At 44.0% G+C, this 24,180-nt stretch overlaps 2 protein-coding genes across 2 annotated transcripts in view; one reads left to right on the top strand and one right to left on the bottom strand.

Moving 5' to 3' along the window:
- Positions 1-3,744: 3,744 nt before the first annotated feature.
- T265_10539 (hypothetical protein) lies at positions 3,745-23,117 on the bottom strand (the record flags this gene model as incomplete). Its single annotated transcript, XM_009176939.1, has 3 exons — positions 3,745-5,480; positions 6,911-7,249; positions 23,070-23,117. The coding sequence occupies 2 exons, from the start codon at positions 7,224-7,226 to the stop codon at positions 4,150-4,152; spliced, it is 1,647 nt and encodes a 548-aa protein (XP_009175203.1).
- The window catches only part of T265_15179 (hypothetical protein), a gene marked incomplete at both ends in the record, with an annotated part of 46,695 nt that continues 33,669 nt past the window's right edge, over positions 11,155-24,180 (top strand). The window contains one exon of the mRNA XM_009176938.1: positions 11,155-11,365. Coding sequence (XP_009175202.1) covers positions 11,155-11,365 — 211 coding nt within the window. The remainder of the gene's footprint in view (positions 11,366-24,180) is intronic.

Here is a 24,180-nt window from a genome sequence, read left to right as displayed (position 1 = left end):
GGGTAAAAAGTGCATCATACAAGCAATACAATAAGCTTGATTCCAAAATCGCAGGAATAGTCAATCACCAACCTTCTGACCTTTGGAGCTGTCTGGTTGACCTTGCTACTCCAGCACTCTGATCACTGTGTCGGCTCATAAATCGATTTCACCTTGATACTGAGCCTTTTATTCTGAGGTTTTGCGAGTATGATTGGATTACAGTTTGTTCGAGTCAGATGAGTGTTCCAATCGTATCTGGTGAGACTAGAAATTATCAGACTGAATGCTTATGGGTTTCGGTCATGTGACTTCAGGATTCAGGAGAGCCCTACTCGAAACATTTTTGTGGCCTAAAGACAGTCATTGATAAGATGTTAATGTGAGAAATGCCTAATGCAGCGGTTCGCAACGCCTACACACTTACGGAAGTTTACATGTAGTACTGGTGCTCGACGATTTACTCAAATTCGTCGTATTAGCTCAGTGGATCGGCGTCCGGAGTAGCCGAATGTGTAACCATCTCACACCAGATTATTTTGAAACGACTGGGAAATGCAATTTCAAAAGTCAAAAGTGAAGTGTATCCATATTGACGAGCGCAATCATTTTCAAATCAACCGGGTTTTCACGGGAGACTCACATAAATTTCACATACGAGAGATTCGGTTGAGCCTCCCATCAAAACCCAGTTGGTATGTAAATGAGTCGAAATCAGTCCAATTCGGGTTCAAGTAGAATATAGGGTTGACGAAAACTCGCGGACCGCGCCCACCTGATGAGTTCGAACAAGGACGAAACCGGTCGTGGGCTGTAAAAGCGTTTTTAGCAGCCCTGTGAGTAGTTCGTTTTATGAAAGTGCGTCCATACTTCCAAATCCAACTTAACTAGGCGCTAACGAGCGGTGCACTCAAATAACATTTTAATACAACTGGAAAATGTTTGGGACCGGTTGGGAAGTCATCGTTTCAGAGTGGTTTGGTAAACAATCAATGGATTTATTTCTGGGCAACGTTTCGCTTTTGACACAAAAGCTTCGTCAGGCCAAGTGAGTAAGTAGGTTGACTGGGTTTTTAAGGCAGTCAGGGAACCAATCGTGAGATTCCTTATGACTAGTGACGTGATCAGTGCTGGGTGTTAAGTCTGATGTTCCTGTTTGGTGATTAGTGGGGATGACCAAGCTTTACGATAGATCGGTTAGGGGGGTTCGTCTGTGTGATGAACCCGGATTTTTTCGTCCCTGCTTCTTCAGTCTAGGACCCCTTAATGGAAAATTCCTCTTGGGGTCGTTCACAGATTTCGTTCACCTGTGTTCGTCCAAGGGTGCTGGGACATTCAGTTTGGGGATGGGAGTGGGGTGGTTAATTGGATCTAACGCTACTTGGATTTTTGTACTTCTAGACCCAAGCGATTTCGCTGATAACTGCACACCGCCTCGTGTTATCTCGGCTGATCTAAGACCGCTCTCCACACGTTTGCAAGTTCTACCCCCTCTATTCTATTCACACTGAGATGCTTGGCGATTTCCACCGCCTCGGCCACCAGTCGCTGTGGTGTGAATCTTAAGCCCCGTCTCAGGATGTCCACATTTTCTAAATCTATCCTATGCCCAGTGTCTAGAGCATGCCCTGTCATTGCTGAATCTTTGACTAACGCTTGGTATTCCTCTGCGTTTTTCGGCGGTTTGTTAATGGATCGCTTATGCTCACCGATTCTGGTGTGCAATTCCCTGGCTGTCTGACCTATATAAACCCTCGTACAGTCGTTACATTTTATTTTGTATACACAGTTCCTAGTCCTATCAACCGGAAGGCGATCCTTCAGCAGCCTTGAAAAGAGTGTTGGTTCGGGAGGTTTTATTTATTGTTGTTCTGGCTAAGACCAAATTTTTTGGACGTCGTTGCTCAAAATCATGGCGAGTCACACAAGGACAGCATTAGTGTTAAAATTCGTCACTAATATCGTTTTGAGCTTAACGGACCTCATTCAAGCGTGCTTTCACCAGAACTTGAAATTCATTTACGTATTCATACGTATCCATATTCATGTATAGTCCATAAGAAATTATTACACAATACGCATAATTATCATGTGCTATAATCTATACATATATTCTACCTGCACATTTATTGATTTATTAGCGTACGTTGAAATCTCTGCTTGTGGTTCTGAAAAGTAATTTTTGATGTGTACTTTGTAGGTGCTCCTTTAGTTCAGATTGTTAAATTTTGGGGTAGTCTTTATGGATTCCTCATCGTTGGCGATGTTCCTTTTGTCCTAGTACCAAAATAGAAAACCATTTTCCAAGAAGCATAAGCTACTTACTTATCCAGGACTTAACACTCGGAACTTAACGTGTGGTTGTGAATAGGTGGCGCATAGCCGAAAGCAACAAGTTTCAAGAACTGTCGTTGAGAATAACTAAACAAACTTGTGGTCACCAAATAACCCTTAAGTGGCTCCTCCATCACACGACACGCACGCTCAGTAGTGGTCTAAATCTACCTAACATCTGCTTTCATATTGGAGGACTTCACCGATAAACAGTATGAGTGAGTGTGCGATCAGGCAGCTAAACGTCCATCGCTGAACGCAGGCCGTACAAAATGACTGGTTGGTATTGTCAAACAGCCGGTTCCATTGTGATGCTGTCAGTTGCCGATTGTGATCAAACTCGTCCTTCTAAACCTCAGAGATCGACCAAAGGCACGTCTCCAACGTAAACGAAGCAAACCGAGGTCGAAGTAAATTATAGACAGCATGATATGAGCCACAGAATGGAGACACGTATGACTGTCAAAATCAACAACTACGAGATTTACAGAGGTGAGAACCGACAACCATGTGTACGGGGTCAAGTGAGTTTACATTCTTCATGTTGTCCAAAGCATCGGTGGCCCACATTCCGGAACCAAGTGTGAGACACCATTGTCAGGTAGCTTACAGGAAACAGACTGCAAAGCCAGACGTTAGATGAGAACTATGTTTAATCCACCTGCTCCCAGTAATGCTTATTCCACTGGTTCCTTTGCTAAAAATAAGAATATTAAGGACCAATGATATGAGGATAACACTAGCACCCGAATGATTGCATCTCGTGACCTGGAAGATGAAATCAAACCTAGAGACCAAATGCATTACTCACAAGGTCGCTGAAAATTCTTCGACAACCCACGGCCGCTTCCGCCCTTCTTGGGGCTAATCATGTAGGCGCAGTCCCCGAGTTTCCGTTAACCTTATGTTCTGCTTGAGGCCAAATTGTACCAAATTGCAAACAGATTTGGTTTCTCGGGAGACTCACCTAGAACCCAGCTGAATATCTCACTTATGATGTTTTTAAAATGAGTGAATTTCGATAAAATTAAACCTTTCTGACATTTCGAGGAAGAGCGAACCAATAGACTGTTCACGCCCAGCCAAGCTCGGAAGCTCACCTGCCAGGAGCACAGGAGTGCTAACTAGAAGATGGAGTTCGACGGCTCATTTTTTCTTTGTGCGTGGCCTCCCCACCCACTCAGTGCACGAGCTACGTATCGGCCGCGTGTTTTGTGTGCTTCATAGCCACTCTCGGCCTGGAAAAGACCGGTGGCGGAAATAGCACCGACTTCCATGTGAATCAGCGTCTGGCCAGACACCCTTGAACTCAGATAGATACCAACCATTCTGAAAAACATGGTCGATTATAGGCTATCCAACACTGTCTGACTGAGCAACCATCGCCATGAATACAAACATTTATTCCATGAAAATTGACAATGCACAAAACGAACGTACCAACTGATTGACAATTAAGATGCGTAGAAAAACAACACAAGGGAGAAGTGTAACACGGCCACTTATTGTGTGGGGTTTAAAAAGTGGAGCATTTCTAAGCCACGTATTTGCTGGGCGAGAATTAATGACGTAGGATTCAAACGGTCAAGGGAATCGCAAAAGGCGACCCACATTCTCGTCACATTGTCAGCGAATTGTGAGACTAGGAAATAAGTGCGCAGTTGGATTAAAAAATACGTATTCGAGGAAACGCTTAAAAAGACCTGAGGTATTGGAGTACAAAAGTGAGATCGTTTTAACAGGTGAAACCTGAACGTGGGCAAAGGATAAAAAATGGACAAAGTTGTCAGAGACCAGTATCCCTCAGTGAGCGGAATAAAAAACGGTACATAGGTATCATACTTCACAAGGTGGATGGTATACTCTCTTCACGGTAGATTCGCGCTCACCAGCCTCTTCAGCTGGCCTTGGTGCAGGAGCTGCCCTCTGTTCAGGTCGTGTTGCACGGTCTGGAGGAGTTTGTTCTCCTGATCCATCAGGCTCATTAAGTCCTGGAGGACTAGAACGTATGCGGCTGATGGGATACATTTCAGTGTAGTCGATTGTTTTGGCAGACTTCATGATCACAGGACTTCCACCAGTGGTGACAGGATAAGGTGCTGTTGGCAGAGGTCGTTGACGCACCGTTGCTATCCCACCCTGCTCAAGAGGCGCACTCATAAATCCCCCGTGATTCTTGTCTACAATCTCGGCCGGCATGTCACCAGAAAGATGGTTTAAACGCGGCACGTATTCACTCAAATATTTCGGTGGTTTCGGAACAATTGGTGGGCCACGGAAATCCTTATCCATGTAGTGTTTCTTATAGTCAGCAAACAAGCAACACACAATCTCAACAGTGACCAGGTCACCTGCATTCATGGAAATCATCCGTAATATGAAATGACCGTCCTGCCTGAGGAATTCAGAGATGAAGCGATCCACCAATAGTGCCATTTTTGGGTCATCTCTGTCAAATACGTCTGCGATTTTGAGGAAGCGTCGAACAAAATGACGCTGACGTTTCTTCATTCCCATTCGGCTCATCCACAGAGGAATACTAATCAGGGTGATCAACATTACCGCACCCAGAAAGAAGAACAAGAATACGTAGATTTTTTCGTTTAGCATATTGATTGGCAAAACACACTGAGCAAACAATCTGTTGCTGGCGCCCACATGTTGCAGTGTGTGTCTGCACATGCCCACTCTGGGGAATATTTGTGTCTCAGTCCACGGTTTCCCATGGATGATATCTTGCAATATGCGAAAACCGAAGAACAAATAGCCTTCACGGGCGTCGAATCGCAGGAACAGGTACATCATATACAGCTGACAAATTCCAATTATAGCGTATAACAGCTTTACAGTAATGTAGACGTAGACAAGATTGTTTCCGTGGCGTTTTCCTGGTATGATTGATGAATGTCGTAGACGATCAGCAAGGCTACCTGACCCACCACGATATTCACGTCGACTGAATAGGAGGATTTCTAAAGTGCGCGCAATGTGTTGGACCATCTTGGAACGTTTCTCCCCCTCCTCCTTGGTAATTGAATTGGCGGTTCGAACGAGATTCTGTAGATCGGTACCCGTGCGGTTGTAGGTGAATATGCTCCAGAAAATCCGTGGCAGATAATATAAGATAGCTTGCAACCCCAAAACCAATGGAACCCACTGATAGTAATCTGTGGATAGAGGAGAAGAGTGACCGTGAGTTACTGTGGATGAGGCTGGGGTTGTGCATGTATTTGTAAATTACGCAATAGGCAGTCACGCGATAACCTATTTGAACAGGATACGGAAGCAAACAATCCAACACACATTCGATATAAGCAGTCGTTCTAGGCTGATGGCCTATAGCCAAAACGGTCAAATTGATGTCGCAGTCTGTCTGAAGAGTGTGTGCTAACAGCGAGCAAAATCTAGGGCATCCGGGTTTTGACAGAGCTACTCGAATGGTCACTACATCTACAAAAAGTACACGAGGAAGAAGAACGAAGTGGAACCGGAGCAGAAATGTCTGCGAGTCAGTGTTATGAACGTGCTACGAACCAAAAATGAATAAAGTGGCAGAATATTCAGGTCACCGGCTTGAGTCCAGGGTGGGAAAAGAATACGATGCCAAAACTGGAAAGACAGAAAATGGTGGACTCAGCACAAAACAATGGTTGGTGATAAGGGTTTAACTTCTTATACGAGTGATTTTAATAAATTCGTTAGGCGCCTAACAGCAGTAGCCTGCGTCTAGAGCAAATTGAATTGCTATACTGATACAAGAATTCGGCACAAGTCTGATGCTTTTCAAAAGGGTGCATTAGAAATTCGCTTCACGGAAGAGAAGGAAAATCTTGACGGCTGTATTCTAAGAACAGGTACTCTTGCATTTACCGAGATTGAGTGTTGCTATGATCCGACGTATCATATTTCGGACTTCAGTCAAACTAACAAAAGATACCCGCAATATTCCATCAATTGTGACCACCAATTGTGATAAGTTGCGGAATTCGTTGCATTTTCATTCATATCAATCTCTTCCGAACAGTCCTCAACTTCAGCCCCAGCACAATCACCCTCTTTGGACCATGGCTTACTCACTTAATTGAGCACTAACAAGAATAATTGTACTGGGATGAGGAAAGGAATCTTCAACCGAGAGTGAAAATAATGCAAATACAGGCAAATCGGAAGAAAAGTTGATGCGAGCTTTGGATACGGTCCAAACATCCGTCGAAGTATTTGCATCAAGGAGAGTCTGGCTAGTGCATGTAATGTCTCACTATCGCACGGAAAATTAGTTTTGTGGGGAAAAAAGGCCTTGCATGCCACTTTAATCAACGCACAATTCCACGAAATAATAATAAATGCATTCTTTAGGGAAGGGTATGATGTTCTCAGTTAAATAGCTTATCGTCAAGGCCTTGACAAAACAATTCAGGTCTAACCCAGGAAGGCGGCTCTTTCACAGGTTCTTCAGCGAACACAAAGCAAGAGATGGACTAAAGCACTTCTTGAAAATACCGAATTTGGTTCTACAACCACCACATAGCAGAATATGGACAATAAAACGGCAAGTGGGTTAAATAAATAGGTTATCAATTTCCTCTTACGGACTTACTCATCTGATGTGGTCTCATTGCATCCCACTCCTCCATCCTGTGTGGTACGATACCCGAGGTCAAATTGATTGGGAAGGTACCCTCGATCCAGCATAGGTTTGTGATATAAGAGTCTGCATTTACGCCGCTCACCGTTGTGGGTAGGTAGCACACCAGTGGGGTCATAAAATATTGTCGCAGAGTGACGAGAACCATACAGATGAGTATAATGATAACGTTCCACTGGAAATTGGCCCGATCAGCCAAGTCTTCAAACCCCACATAGTTACAGGCAGAAAAGGTTTGAATGTAACCGAGAAATTCGCTGGCAACCATGTTGATGCGTTACTTCGTTGCAGCTGAAAAAAAGCAAAATGATTAAATCGCGTTAGGCAGCGCTTTACCTACGACAGCCCTACCGTCATAAAATTACAGTGGCGGTCAGAATCTCTAAGTAGATGGCACGACGGCATTTGGTACTGAGCACCGGGACCCTGAACTTCAATCCCTAAGGCACACTGATGATATTCTCTCGACTGGTGATGAAACGTCCACAATCGAGCTGTCCGGTCCAGAAAACAAACCAATAAGAGTATACAAACAACCGTGAAGTCGAGCGCAGATACAGTACCAAGGGAGAGGGGACTTTCTGGTCTCTCCTAGTGACTACTCACAATAGGTCACGGTCAACAATGTGACCAATGACTCTCTCTCTTCAGAGTTCCCTGTTGGGAGGTGAACCACTTTAAATCAAATATGTTCACAAGCAATCTAATGTGGTTAGGGACAAAATGTGGCAATATGCGCTGTACCACTTTAATGTGCCGGAAAAAATTTAAAGGCACGTAAGGCGTTGCGTTTCACTTTCTTCCGCCATATAAGCAACTATTTTGTGCACCTCTCAAATGACGGTTTTGTCTACCTTTGTTCATCCGAATGCGTTCCTGAAGGAAGTCGGGTTGTTTGAGCAGAGAAAACATGCACCAAGTGCAATTGAAGGTCGCTGTAGGTGACGCACTCCCAAATACGTTACGACTACCCGCAAACACGACGCACAGAAAGGTAAGCCTATAATTAGACAGTATTTGAAAGTCACGCTAACGAGTCATCGATCAGCATGATGCAGTGATGAACTGTTAAAAAACAACGAGCTTATCGGCCAGGTCTAGGTGAAACGCATGTTTTGAACCGACATAGAGTAGCCACTTTTTACTTCTTTTTTTAATGAGAACTAAAAAGTGGCTACTTAGAAGTAGGCGGGGAGTGATTGATACATTAGACAAACAGGGCGATTCGCCAACGTATTGCACAGAGATTTCCATTACCTAATCCGGGTATCCAAAGTACGAACCGTTCCTACTTCACATCAGAACTGAAGAATTTTAATCACCCTTCCATCAGACATAGAACCTGTCGAATTAGCAGACGGTGCCCATTAGTTCAGAGCATATGAGGTCCAACTGGAATGAGCCTGAAAACTACCAACTCGAAGAAATCTTTTTCGGAATTTCAAGTGGGTGCAAGCACTCCCGAAGCACACTTGACTACCACTTCCACCACAAAGCCAGTTTATGCCATTCTATCCCATACACCCAAGCTCCGACAGTTTCTAACTGCTTTGCAGAGCTTCGTTCTGAATTCCGCGAATTTCTTCCACACACTTCATTTCGGTGGTCATGGGCTGTTAAATCCAACCAAGTTCATGAACGCAAAAGTTGACCTTGAGGTGTTTCTCACATGGAAAGATAAACCGGAACTAATTTCATTTTCTTCAGTGCCCATAGTCCTGATGATCCAGTCGGAATGAACCGGAACTAATTTCATTTTCTTCAGTGGTTCGAAGTGAATCCAATATTGCCCATAGTCCTGATGATCCAGTCGGAATAGTTAAGCATCAGGAAAGGACTATCAGTCTTAAAATTCCAAAGAACACCCTCCTCATCGGAATAACACACCCGGCGGGAAGCTCACATCTACACAACTCAGTAATTCTTGGATAAAAGCGCTTGAGTGCTTACCTATGCCTACAAAAACGTACTGGGTTTCTTCCCAGTCCGAAAAATATAATTTGCCATCCCAGAATCCTCTGGAATGCAGTCTTGAAGGTGTTGCAACTGAACCACAATTAGAACTTACTGACCTGTTAAAAGGCAAAAGTGAGGCTTTGTTGATTTCACTGTCATGCAGTTGAGTAATGTTATGTGGTTGAGTGATTAGCTTGCTTGCAGACGGCAGCTGCGTTTGGGGGTCTGCCATTGTAAACAAATTATTTCGGTGAATAGATGCACCGTGTGTCATACAAATTCACCTAAGAAGCTCATCACTAGTATGTATACAAGTGAGTTGGAAGCTTCTGAAGAAGTTTGGAGATGTATCTGACTGTCTGATTTATTCGAATATCTTAGTGAAGGTCATTTGTGACCTCGTCATACCAGACAAGTTGCACTATCAAAGCAAGGGACTTTTAAAGCATGCCAAAGTATATCCATCACATGCTACCATCTGTCAAGCTTTCTCAACCGACCACCCACCTGAACATTGCCTAATGGATTCACAGTGTGGTAGGACAACTAACAGACACGGTGTGGAGGATGATACACTTGGCGGCGTTGAAAATCTCGAAAATAATGGTCATATTTCTTCGACGAGGCACCAGCTGCGCTCCGACGCCAGTTGTGGCTAGTATAGTTCCTGGATCGAGACGACAAAGAGTGTACCATTTCAAGCGTTGCACTTCGAAGGATTTATGCATCCACAGTGCATCCTATGAGCACTTTGTTCATCAGAACACGCGCAACCACCAAATCACCATCCATAAAAGCAGTGTAGCGAGTATACACAATGCCCGTCGGCTGAGTTAAGCGGCATTTCGGAATCGCAAGTACGATACGGTAACACAGTCTTCATACTCACTAATTCAGCGTGCTTCTTTACAGCGCGTCTGTTTAGTGCCTATCCGTAATATAACCTCAAACGGCAGAATGCAGTTAGGCGGCACGGTGAGGGACAGAACGGCAAACTGGGCTATAGCGACCGACCGATGCGTACGATAAACATGCTTTGGTGTGGTTCCAGGTCCTCGGCTTGGAGGTAAAAGTTTTCTGGCGTAAAGAACCATTGGAGAAGCTAAGTGTTCAAATCCCGGTATGAATTTTGGTATGACTACTTGGAATGAACAGCCCATGTGCATGTTCTGGTGGAGAATGCACATAAAATCTTTCCCTACCATGCTGGGTGATCATTACCACTTAAATTTATCAATTTAGACTACAAACTAATGGGTTACACCCTTCATATTAATCATTTCTTCTAAGCCAACTCAACGGTGCTTCACGTCTATCAAAGGTTCATTGGTCAAGTGTGTCTATCCTAATGCAGTAGAGTTTCTACTATGATTTGGAAGACAAGCGCATTCGGTGAAACTCGAAAAGTTGCTGCATTCGTGAGGTCCAAAGGACATACCTCTTGGCACTGACAGGTGAACTCGCCTGCTCTGTAGATGCAATGTTATATAAACAGGATACCGTACTTGATATGCAAGCAACACAGGAAGTCAAACTTGTCGTGTAAATATAATTCAGCTTCATGTTTCATCCTCGGCTGGGGGGATTTTTAGAAAGAACTTGTGAGGTTTCACAGAAGGGTGCTCCAGAACGGCTTTACCCAGAAGTAACCATCCAAAAGTGTTCCTTCCTTTTCAGCTCAAAGTGACTGAACTTGTGAACCAAAATTGCTAGATACTCTCTTACAACATTTGTCTCTTCACGGGAGATGACCGCATCTGTATCGCCTCGGCCATAGACCCCGAAAGCTGCAGCGGCAATTCTTCAGTCTTGGATCAAATTCTATACCACTGAGCTGAAGAAAAACACCTCCGAGAATCCGGCGAACATTTTGCCTTTCCTCTGGGAACAATTACAGTGTCCGGGATTAGACGCGAATCAATAAACACGTGATTAATGGCCGAGTGCTTAAGACCATGTCTACCCTAGGCAAATGGAGTCGTATTCTGTTCCAGACAATGCCACTCCACCCGTCTGGTTTGTTGGCGCATTAGTGTGACGGGAAAATCTAGACCGTTATCAACTGGATGGGCGAAAATCAACGCCGACTAAATTTTTACAATGTATCTAAGTGCGGATGAATACCAAGGTCTCGTCACTACAATGAGATAAAAAAAAACGGAAAAATACAAGCCACTATTATTATCTGTGAAGTTGAAAGATGCATTTTGTTAACATATATTTATGTTGAGTCAACTGCAATGGATATACAGACGTCCATGAAAGGCAAACAAAGACATTCTCTACGTCCAGACGTTCATCGTGTGCATGCCGGAGATACAGAAAATGTTGGAGATACCGATGTCAACTATCTGTCCAACAGATTTCCGAAATTTGGACATTCCGCTGCAGCACCCTCATGGGGCAGTTACGGTGTGCCAGAAGAAAATACGAGGTTCGAAATCCTACCAGGTAGGCAAGAATGATGAAAAGGACAAAGGCAGGTTCCGACCAAGAACCTTTCAGTCAACAGCCCAAACTTCAGCTCTTAAGCTAATGCGAGCTAAGACCGCATGATAACCGACGATTTGTGATCATTCCATTTAACTCACATGGTAGCCGGTAGGCTGATAACGCCCCGGACTTCGATTGTCAGTTCGATTAGATGGGATAATAAGAGACGGAAAAAGATCGAAAAAAGATTCTACGGACCATTAACCCGCCTGTTCGGTTGCTCTCTGAAACAAAAAAATGGCTTATCTGCTGTGTCCCCGGGGGTTGTATAAGATCTACAGGTGGAACTCATGAACCACTGATCAAAGACAAACTCAATGTAATTGAGCATTAAATTACGGGGCAAACGAGCTCCGTGGACTGGTTACTAACTGACAGGACATCTTATCCTTAATTAGTCCCCAAATGTCCTCCAGCAGGTGGCCCGAAATGCGTTGCTTGCGTTCGGCAAAGGTCAGACCCAAGCACTCTGGGTGGCAGAGGAGCTGAGCTTGATTAGAATGATCGAACGCATTACACCCTAAACGACGCTTGGAGTAATTTATAATTTAGGGTAAAAGAACAGACGAACAAGGAGTGTGAATATCGGTTAATGTTGTTTTTTAGACCACGAATAATAAACTAATGTGAAACAGATTCTACAGCTCCAAAAGCTTGGTGGTCCTAATTCAGTTTGAATGTTTATTGTTCCTCTTGATATTCACCGACTGAGCTCGAAACCACTAGCTTTCTTCAAACAACATATAGGCTTATGAGCAACTAAAATGTCCCTTGCTGTACTTCCAAATTTGAAGTCAAGAGGAGATTTCAGCAATAAGATATTAAGCTACTTTTCATTATGAAGGAATAAATAAGACCTATTCGAACAGACCGGAAAATGAGGACATGAACTCGTCTCCTCATAATTTTATAATGTCAAAGCCTACCCACCTGAATTTTTCATGCTTTTTCCACCAAAATGCCACTTTTCATCTTCCTGAGACAAACCGTCTGAATATGATAGTTACTCAAGTTGGAATGAAGCTCTTGAGGTCGATCGACTTAGGCCCCGCGATACCATCGATTAGTCTAGGAGTCAGCCAAAACGAGTTTGCTGCATGAACCTACACTCCTGCATGACCGTGACCCATACTGTGCGCTCATAACTGCAAGTGGCATGCAAGTACTTGCACGGTGGGACGATGGCAATTTCTCAACACAGTTAATTAAGGTGATTCCCACCTGGCTTAGATAGAGACCATAAGAAAAAAATCGCTAACCTGGCGGTTGGGGCTGAAAACAGTGACTGATTCTAGCACGATTCCGTAAAAATTACTTACCAAGCTGTAAAGATCTGGAGCTGCGGGTTTCGCTAATTTTACCGGGGTTCTGAACCCTATTCCTGAAGATCTCTAATATATCCATCATTTGGTAAAATGTTATATATGTGCTCCAAGAAAACAGCCGATTCCGTTCTGAAATATCTGGTCTATTCGGGGTCCTGAGCTAGACATCTAAACAGTGATTGATTTATTCCTGGAAAAATGTTAGCCACAATTCTACAGTGGAAGTCGAATTTCCTCAGTTTTTTTCTGTTAATACCGGAATAAGTGAAATTACTGAGAAAACCACGACCAACGCCCATTCCAAAAAGATGACGTATCTGTGTTTATTCTAAGCTCAAATACAGTTCTTCACATCGTCATTAAAACATGCCAGTGATACTTTTGTTCGAACAACATGCCAGTCTGTGCCTTCGTCACCCACAATTTTGATCAAAATGAATATTTATGTCAGTTGGTACGCAGTAGAGGCAGAACAACTGAGACTGACTGCGAGCAGACTGTGCGTGGAATTGCTCGAAGTTGCACACGAATTAGACGGCGTTCGGAAGAACTAACTGAGCAACGGAGTTGCTCAGTTAAGCAACACTGGGTTCCTCGTCGGTAGATTAGGTTTATATACTGACCAAAACGCTATCCCAAGCATAGTAGACCTAAACTGAGTCATTATCCATGGCAGCAACCAATTAGAGTTTTCCCGGCGTATCTGCAGGATGTCGTTCCCATCAGAATCGCTCTTACTGATTAGCAACACTGTTGGTACAGACCGTTCTGAGACTTTGTTGTAGCCTGAAAGACTTAACCGGATTGATTTCCACAAGTAGTAGGACAAATTATAACCAGCTGCACAGAGCGCTTTCGGTTCGTCTAAGTGTCCTTGAACTGATCATCAACAGAAGCCAACAACTTCGTTCTACCCATTCGAGTGGTCGCTGTAGATAAGGAAAGGACCAATAAGTAAACGACAAAAAGAACTTCTTAACTCTACATGGCAAGAATACAGTGGTTGCGCAGACCAGTAGAAAGAAAACCTGAATCAACCAGATGACTGCTCAAACAAAATCGAGCATATAATGAGTAAGGTTTGCCTGACTCACGCGAACAGGAGCGGTGAACAATCTGAAGTCTAAACAAGGGCAGGTAATCCGACCTCCGAGACGGGTATGAGAGGTGAACTTCTAATTATTGAACTGAATTTACTCCAACGCAGAGTAGTGTTGCAGGCATAATGGCCCTATTTTTTTGCACCGAATTCAACGCTACGACCAACTGCCACACAGTGGCACTCAAGTCTTGGTGCTACTTCAGACTGAACCCTAGAACGGCCGACTATAGAAGTCCGCACGGAATTAGAGCTCTGTGTGGTTTACAGAACAAGTCCACCCACTATGCACAAGCGACATGGTTTTGTGTACAGCATCAATAACAGTTGCCGTTTTGAGGTCATTTAGGGACGGCTCGTATTCATGCGGGTGTACACATTGGTCGTGTGTGGTAGCGAGTTAGAAGCACGGGTGCATATACGTACGAACTGCAGGACAGTGGTAGACTGTCGTTTAGCCGTGTGCGTACCAACGACGTAGAAAGCCGACGGTCAAGACCACGCGAAATTGCCGAGCTAATAAAGGCGTGCCGGCAACGGTGGATCAAATTTCCGGTTGACCGAAAGGCACGTAAATTCCAACGATTCAATGAGCAACCGGTGGCATCTGCTTACCATTACTGTACATATCACTTTCATAGTATGAAAGGTAGCGAGTCCCTGCAACACTGATAGTCATTGGAATGCCCCCTTTAACCCCCAGGGTTCCGCGATGAAGTTGAGGTTACTGTTATAAGTCGTTCCTTCCTGGCCACAGACTAACTCAGAAATGTGGAACACCATACAATACAGAGACCCATACCGCAAAAGATGACAACACGAAATGGTCTGTGTAGCTTTGAAAGTCATGTTTTACGCAATCTGCACTAATTAAGACCAAGCGAGATATCAGTGGAGAATTAAGTATCTAGATTCAGTAGCCTTTGAAACACAGAAGCGAAAATTAACAATGAAAAGAAAAACTGTTTTAACCGCACAGCAGAGATAAAAAAGAGCAAATCAACTACGAAATCAGGTGACGGGCTGTGTTTCATGACTTCATAAATACCCCGCCAAGAAACGTAGATGCGTAAATAAGCTTTGCTTTTAGCATATCGCACGCGCTTTGTTTCCAAGACTATAACCAGGTAGCTACAGGTTGCTTGTTAGACGTTAATCTAATTAAATCAGCTAGTGTTTCGACAGCAAACTACCGATAAAGTGTACGGCCAGTGAACTTGCCTGATCCCATGATTTACTAAGGAATGGAATGTGGCAACTTTCACGCTAAGTTTATGTGCGTTTTAATCGGCATGGAAAATTCCTTCACGCTGATTGAGACGTGGCAACAACAAGAATGAGCCTGCTAACCTCCATCCATATTTTTGGCATTTTTCTTCTTTTTGTTTCAGTGTCTGCTATTTTCAATGGCGTGCATAATTGATCCGACCTCTGGAATTCACCGCATTAGATAACACAGCAGTCTACACGTAAGGTAGGGGGTTGTCGAAATCCAACTTTTGAATTTCGTTCTGCAGTTGCACTTGAGAACAGTCTAGATACATGAGCAACATGAGTACAGGAGTAATATAATGGCCGGGAAATGTTGTTCGTATGCGCTCCACGATCGCTAGGGCTACCTAAAACAGTCATGATTCGGTCTCGAGCTGAGTGCCACCAGGACTTGCACGACGGTGAATAACTTGGAATTGGATATGGTATTGAATCACAATCCTCATATCACTTAGTACACATCAAGAAATCCAGTGTTGCCTAAATCATCGGGCGTCGACTTCTCACAGAAAGGCCCAGTTACCCGCAAGGTGTTTTCATTTCTGATAAAACCAGTTGTGTCAACTCCATCGTCCTGATATTCGTAGCGCACAGTAAAGGTGGACGCTGTCCAGTGGTCCAGCAGTGACGCCCACTTGGTGCCTAGCTGCCATACCATCTGAAGGAGGCAAGAGGGCTGCGATACTGCCAGGTCACGCAAACCTAGAAAGAAGTCGAGATGCATAGGTCGGGTTCGAAACACGGACCTTCTGGTCAGTAAGTTCGCGCTCTAAACACTGAGCCATCTCGCCATCGCCGCCCAATACACTTTATCATAAAAAAACCGCCAGAATGTTCATCTTGATTTCGCAATGTTTCCCGATAAATGAGGACTTCTATAATGAGATTGATCCCTTCAGGCTCTTTTTACTAATGATAGCCCTTTGGACAAAACAACTAAAACTCAACTATAGATTGTTCCGATTATCAGATTCGCCCATACATGACTTAAGCACATTGTGAAACTTATTATGAACTTAGCGAATATACACTCGTTCGCAAACTAATTTGGTTTTTCCGAGAGACTCACCTGAAACCCAGCTGAACCTCTCGTTTATTATGTTCTCTCACAATCTACTTGCAAGTCTCGTCGCAAAACTTCGACTCATAGCCGCTTGGAAATCTCGAGAACATCTCTGAGAACATCACAAACGAGAGATTCAGCTGGGTTCCAGGTGAGTCTCTCGAAAGAACCAAATTAGTTTGCAAATAAGTGTATATTCGCTAATTTCGTGCAATTTAGTTTAACGTAGAACATAAGGTTGACGGAAACCCTGGGACTGCGCCTACCTGATGAGCCCCAAGAAGGGCGAAACCGGTCGTGGGCTGTCGACGGATTTTCAGCAACCTTATGAATTAGTACATTACAAAGCTATTATAAACTTATTGTGAAACTTTCAAGACACCCAACACAACACTCTGAGGGACAAGAGTAAACTACTTTGGGCAGCGAGCATAGCAAGAAAAAGACCCATGCAACTGACCTACTTGTACCAGTTCCTGTCACCCAATACCAATCGAGAGTGAGTTTCACTCAGAAGTGACCTTGCTATCGATAGGGAAAAATGCGAGCATAGTAAATTCCAATTCATACCATCCGGAAGTTAATACCGAGTGAACCACCTGAGGTCTCAAACTTGCTTTGTTGATCCATGCAAGCCGCATTAGTTACATGGCTGGTAACGAATAGCAACACGCAGCAAAAAACAGTGCCACTTTGACACCGTCTGTGTAGTGTGACAGTAAGAGAAATAAGGCAAATTTTGCTTTTTACTCCATTCTGTTGTTTAAATGCATTATATACCGGTACAAACCCTTCAGTCTTTTAGAGATAACAGTTATGCGTCTGAAAAAATCATCAAAGAGGCCTGAGCAGATAGATTACAGCTGAATAGCAAAACGCTTCCACTTTGTCTTTGAGAATTCGCCGCGTAAAACCATTAGGAACACATTGATAAGATATGACCAGCTAGTGAGGTGACCGAACCCGTAAAAACCTCTGGTATAGCTGTGAAACTCATCTATCTGTAGTCCATGGAAGTAGGTAACTTTGTGATTAACAAGCGTTGTGGTGTTAGTGACGTAACCCATCAGTGCGTTCATCAGCTGGTGAGAAAAAGGTTAAGTTATTTGGAACTTCTCTGCGAATCTACTTCAGCAAGAACCTGTTCCCAACAGCACTCATAAAAAGTACAGTAAACTTAAGTTCATTAAAAGAAATCTACCAGTACACATACAAGGCTGCCATTGATTCATCTCATCTGACTGGAACTGTTGGTTTCATGAATTCGAATGAGACGTTTCTCTCTTTTCTCTCATATTCTCCTGTTATCCTTTCGCATTCGTCGCTTGCATCCACTTTCAATGTTTGTGACCATGCTCTTCAATAAATGATAGTATGGTGGGCAGGACACGTGTTGAACGTCAAAGTACTATCATGAACAGATCGATATGAAGAGCGGATTCGAGCTCCCTTTGAATACTGGTCCACCAATGAGTATTCAGCCAGACAATGACGGCATTTCAAATGTAAGACGCGTGAAAATATTTTGCCAGTTTTCCGTCAATTTATTTAGAAGGCAGAAATCCTAACAGAAAGATTCCCATAATAACACGTTGCTAATGCAGAGAGACTGAGAAAAAACTAGTTGTGGGAAAGCTAAATAATGACATGGACATAACAATGGACATGCTGAGGTTCCGCGTCCGCACATTTCACCGATGACACACTGACCTGTCTGGGCCCAGAAATGCGGACAAGGCAAGTCACGTGATGTCTGGCACGCGATGAGCCGCGTGCACGAAAACAAAATGCTTGGTGTTGATCACGTGACAACTGTATTGTCATTACGTAATGCGATTGTCTACAGTCATGTGACAAAAGGGACGCCCTATGGTTGCAGACTACCAAGTAAGCGTATATCATCAAAAATCAGCAAACCGGTTTTCATTTCACATCGGGCTGGATGTTTACTCAAGGCTGGACATCCGGGTGGATCTGAAATTCGAGTTTCACTTTCCAACCGGTGAAATGTATTATCATCTATTGGGATCATCTGTATTCGTATTCAACATCTAACTAGGAGGAAAACACGCGGAAATCTGCCTTATGCACACAAACTAATCCAGCTTCTCCCACTGAGATGAAGCAGATCGCAGCAGGTAACATTACAGCCTACTAACTTAGGAAGGAACAAGGACTGGTTCAGAGCCATCGATCTATCCGACATGTGATTGGCTCTGCCGGCAGCTGCCTATGAATCAATCGATGAAAGGAATAATGGACGTGTGGGGAACAAAGCTAGTCCATCTGTGGGGAGTTGGTGTGAAGGTCAGCCGAAAACTGTCCTTAATGCATGCTGACACGAACAGCGTACAGTCCAATGTTTGCCAGCTGGTTGGACGGCAATGGGAAATCACAGGCCGATGAGACCCTCGGTTAAAATAACAGTGAACACGGTTTTTTGAAATGAACATTACGCTGCGCCAGATGTGAGGTCAAACAGTCCAGTGGCGGAAGCATATCCTACTCACGTGACCAAGTAAATACAAACCACGTGGATAGGGTCGATGTTGCCGTCATCCGTTCACGGGAAACCATCAGGCGCGATCACGTCATAAAAAATACACTGCATGTGAGAGCATTTCACTTGTTTATCATGACTTTCGTCATAATGCTCCAAAATAACAAAACTAAAACCCCAACCGTTGCAAAGCTCTCTGTGTAGAACGACGGAATAAATCAATCCTTTTTCAGTCATAACAACTGGTATACGACATGACAATCGCTCCACTTATGTTACTGCGCTACCCTCGAGGGCCTGTTTGCAGTCATTCCATCTCGGCAATCAGCTGAGGTTTTGGACAGAGCTTTGCAGTTGCCAAGACCAGTTCAGTAAGTGCGTATTATCCTGTCTACACTTTGGCGACCTGCCAGTACCCCAGTACTCCCAACTGCGGTCCTCCGCACGACAGCAAATTTTATAACACTACAATCACCATGGAGTGTCCTTTCTAAGGGACTTCAAAAAAACCGCGCAAATAATTCGAACACTTTGGCAAAGAATAAATCCGACCCAGTCCATGTCTGTTACACACTATCGGCAAAGTGGAACAATAGTAGACGTAAATATACAGGTTATGAGCAGCGATCAATGAGCTCACTAACGGAGTAATTAGCGGACAATGCGACGCGCTAAAAAGCCATCTGTATCATCGATTAGCTATAGTGTTAGATAAATCCTAAATCCATTCTGACCCACGACCTATCGGACATTCAAGTACGTGAACCATGCAGTCTGAACAGAGAGCTGCTTTTCGATAACGCTGGTGACTCGGAGCGCAACGATGAGTGAAAATCTGAGGGAGTAACATATGGGGGCACGCTTTCACATGCAGGGATGTGAGTTCGGCTTCCTGTGAGCTTCTAGCACATAAAACAGGACTTGCACCAGGTCCCATTTTGTAGGCCAGCATCTCATAATTTGCACGTCCATCTAAACGAGCAAACTGGATGCACAATGCGGCTAAGTCGACTAAAGAAGTTGAAGGAATCTTGAAATTTGTCACGGGATCAAACAGCGAACCGCTCCAACGGGAGATAGCTGCAAATTCTGCAACATTATCAGCTAAATAGGAAATACTAGGAACTATCCCATTAAGTCAAACGACTCGTTGGGAAGAGACGATCCATCTCCTTGTTGCACGGGATGGTTACAAATTACTACATCCAACCACTAGAAGAGATCCGTTGATCGTGGACATTTTGGTCATCACCATCATTGACTGTCATACATGAGTCATTTCATCCGTTAGGAGACCTGGGATGTCGTTAACTAGAATGAACTCAAAAAACGTAAAAATTACCGAATCCGTGATGGGAACTAGAACATGGGACTAATTCATAACCGGAGCGCCAGTGTTCAATTGGAACACAGCCAAATTTTTCATTGAGTGCAAGTGGTCGCCGACTTTTAAAGACTCCAAACAAATGTACCTGTGATTTATCGTAATCTGAATACCGTACCAAAGGGGAAGTGTGTAAATGAGAACGGAAGGTTAAACGACGCCCTTTGACTGAATGGGTCCGTTGATTGAACTGTTGAACTCCGCTCACGATCTCTCAATGCGTGTCTGACAGTATATCACCCTTAGTGATTTATATGATCTATCTAGCGGCATGGCGTAGAAAGAGGAAAAGTAAACTCAGGATGACTAACTGGTCATTTACTCAAGGGTCAGTCGCAAGTTCTTATTAGAAACATAACACTAGAACTGTCTAGTTAGTTAGTTAGTTTGGTGTCTTTTGCAAATGGATGCCACCTTGGTAAGGCAAAATCGTCTACTGCAGGTAAGGACTCGTTCTTTCGGAAGGACCACAATGAAGCTATAATAAATGTCTAAACGTTACTACTTCGTTGTGTGTTGCCGTGAAGTGACACTTTTGTCAAGGGTGGACCAAGTGCATGGGCGACCAAATAAAATGGAAGTTCTGACAGTGAGACCAACCAGCTGATAAGTTTTTCCCAAGAATGTAAGACGTTATGATGCTGTTTTCCATAGGTCGTAACCCAGTTTTTCATCTCTTTCTCTCTCTCTCTCACTTATTTGCTGGAAAATGCCGAAAACTCGTTCACTGTGAAGACGACCAATTTCGGATTTTCTCATAATCGACCAAAATTTCAGTTGTACCTGATACAACCATGAGTTATCCATCATAAGGTTTCTAAATAAAGCTCATTAAGACTGGGGACAATTGCTGTAATGTCCGAAGGACTGGTCTGTGGGAGAAAATTAAGTCGAGTGGTTTCGACAAGCCCTAGGTGTCACCAAGGCCAAGGCTGAAAACAATTGCTTCTTCGGCATTTTATGGGACGGGCCCGACCTTTTGGTTATCCGAGTGAACGTAGGATTATTTCAGAGCGCGTTGAAAAAAGACCACGACTGGGTTCACCACTAAAACGACAGATCAACTCTTTCTCCAATGGCTTGAAATTCCGAAAAAATACCGACTCATCTCCAGTCCCCTTACATTCTGAATTTCGTCCCGACTGATAAACGAGATCACAGATAGTAAGAAAGCTAGTTTCGCTAAATTCTAAGCCGACTGATGGTACACTAGAACATTCGGGAGGGTTTCATTAAATTGTCGTCTTCACAGCACGGTGTCACGGAGCTTCTGAATACTATACGACAGTCCCCATAGTCCCTCCAGTCCCCCTCTCATCGCCAAGGACAAGAGGGAAATCTTGTCTAGTCAACGGCCTAATGGCTGGATTTTCAGATAGTCACAATCGAAGCAGGTTTGATTCTCTTTCATCAGATATCAACGGTCGACAATTTGCAGTTGTTCATGATAGCATATATTGGTTCTCTAAGAAACGAAGGATTGAGCCACACGTTCCAAGCGAATGCTCTAAGTGTTGCCGTGTAGATCCGATGGTGATGCACATTTTCCGGTGTATGACATGCAAGAATACAGAAGAGGAGCCTAGTAGGAGGAATGTTTATATCACAGTAAGCACCTTTTCACAATCAGCGCTGCAATTTCTTCCCCAGGTGTAGCTGATAGGAGTCTATATAGCCATTCCGTACCAACATAAGCATTCGTTCCATTTCGTTGTGAACGCACGATGCGTGAAAATACGCGATACAGTATATGCAAAGCCGTGTTGTGAGTCGACTGATGAAGCATTCAGTGAAAAGTCCTAAGGAGATGATAATGGTCGTTTTAGTCGTCATCATCATCGACAGCATAATATCAGTGTTCCACATTGATGCTACGCTGCCGTAACACACTTTTCGGTGCCTAACTGCCATGCCACCCAAAGGAAGCACGCGGAGTGAGATACTGCCAGGTTATCCAAGCCCATACTAAAGCAGCCGTGACGCAGACGTTGGGTTCAAACTACGCACGTATGGGGAAATGTCGTGAATGGTCGCGGGATCTGTAGCGCAGAAATGTGGCATAATTATACTGCAGTGGGTATATGTGGTAGCCAGATACATAATCCACATCTTCAGGCAGATCCTGCGAACATAAAATATGACTGCCTGTTGGTCTAACATGAAATCGAAAGTCAGCACTGATGATGCTCTGCGAGCTTTCGATCATTGTACTCTGCCTTTTCATCATCGCTCACCTAAAAAACGACTATCTCCTGTAAATATTACTTGATGTTTCCATGTTTCCTTTGCAACCACGGAACGTTGGTCGTTTCGAAGCAGTGAACACCCAGTTTTTCGCAGCTCTCTCAGGGCCATTAATTGGCCTTGATTGGGACAACTGTCGAAATTCGTTTCCCTTGTAATGTATTGCTGTGTGTGTTCAAACTATAACTAAACACAGGCCCACTTTAAGGTGTGGCTGTATACAAACTTTGAGTCAGAGATGAAGTTGGGCCTTCCAGGAGAAACAGTCATAAAATGACGAGCTTAAATTTTAGACCCTTTTACGAACGTAACCACTAGAGTCATTGGTTGCAGAAAACACTCGCTCTAATCTGGGTAACAGGGACGGTTAAGTCAGAAAACTGCTCTCTTTTTGGGTCATCTAACGGCTGTAGAAAGGCTGCAAAATAATCCAGAGAATCAAAGGATTTGGAATTATCAATTTAGCGTCAATTACGTGGACAAAACACGCGGAATTCTAGTGGAGCATGCAGGGATTCGTACCTCAGATGCTTGAAGGACCAAGATTTGATTACAGAGTATGCGACACAATGACTTCAAGATTTGATTTTGATTACAGAGTATGCGACACAATGACTTGTAAGGTGAATCAAGCATACAAATGCCTGGTAAAATAAATTTCCCGTCAACTAACAGGCTACGGAATGAGTGCGCTGCATAACAAGACCGGCTAAAGGAGCGGAATGCTCTAGCCTGCACAAGTAATATCGATGTCGATTCAAAACAGTGGACTCACTGATGCAGCACCGCGGTCACCTAGAGGTGACTAAACAAAGAAAAATCCACGTGCAAGGCGTGCAATGCACACCAAATGCCTCGGCTTCCAATCTTATCAGGTAAACAACCAATCACACGCCAGGAAAATTCGGCCAATCAGGCATTCACAAGAGGGGTCCGTGTTGCCGACCCTGTGACCTCATGCCCAACGTAACGCGTGCCGTGTCGTGATTGGTCTAACATGGATCGATGCCTGAAATAAGGTGACCGTCTCTCCACCGTGTCTGCCGTAGTGTCTACCGTGTGTCTGCCATCCATTAGCCATCCTGAATCGAGCGGTGTGACACACGGTCGGAAAGTTAATGCTTGTGTGTGAACAAAATCTCCTGATGGTCGTCTGGCCGATAAGTGCCTCGCCGCATCAGGCAAATCATTCGCAACTTTCACGTCATTATACATTTTGAACGGCTTCTTACCTATAGTTCTTGCGTGACTGCCGTCCTCAAACCGGCGTGTGCATTGGTCAACTGGATCACCTCAAGGTGTTTCATCCTTGTTGACGTTGCCGTTTGTGCCAGACTGGTCGAATGGATGGACGTGATTCAACTGAAGGAATAATTTAATGAGGGTGCGTAGTGGAAGGCATAAAAGCATGCCTGAATCTCACCAAAGATATTTTGACGGTATGTAGATGACACTCGTCGTGATGAAACGAGACAAGGTTAGTGAGTTTTACGGCTACCTGAATGAACTGAGTCCACACATCAAATGTAGTATGGACATAGAGTCAACCTCAGGTACATTGGCCTTTTTAAACTGCATGATACACAGGGTCTGGGGTAAGCAAACAAAAACTGGGTACTTTTGAACTACTCGCCTGCTCATCCGGATTCGTTATTCGCCAGCATTGCCTCATCAGTATTTAGGCGTGTAAGGGCCCTGTGAAAACAAGAAGCTGACGGAGAGTGGCCCAATTCGAAGTAAAGAAAAAACTTCGGGGTAGTGGATATCCAGCTAGCTTGATAAGGCGTCAGTTGCGAAGGGTGTTCCTACCGGTATTGAAACCCAACAGGGAATGGATCGGGACGGCTGTTATTCTATATAAATCAGGGACATAGGAGGTTATTCGA

Source organism: Opisthorchis viverrini, assembly GCF_000715545.1.
Source record: "Opisthorchis viverrini unplaced genomic scaffold opera_v5_385, whole genome shotgun sequence".
In the NCBI taxonomy this organism is placed as follows: Eukaryota; Metazoa; Platyhelminthes; class Trematoda; order Opisthorchiida; family Opisthorchiidae; genus Opisthorchis; species Opisthorchis viverrini.
This window is presented reverse-complemented; position numbering and strand designations above follow the sequence as displayed.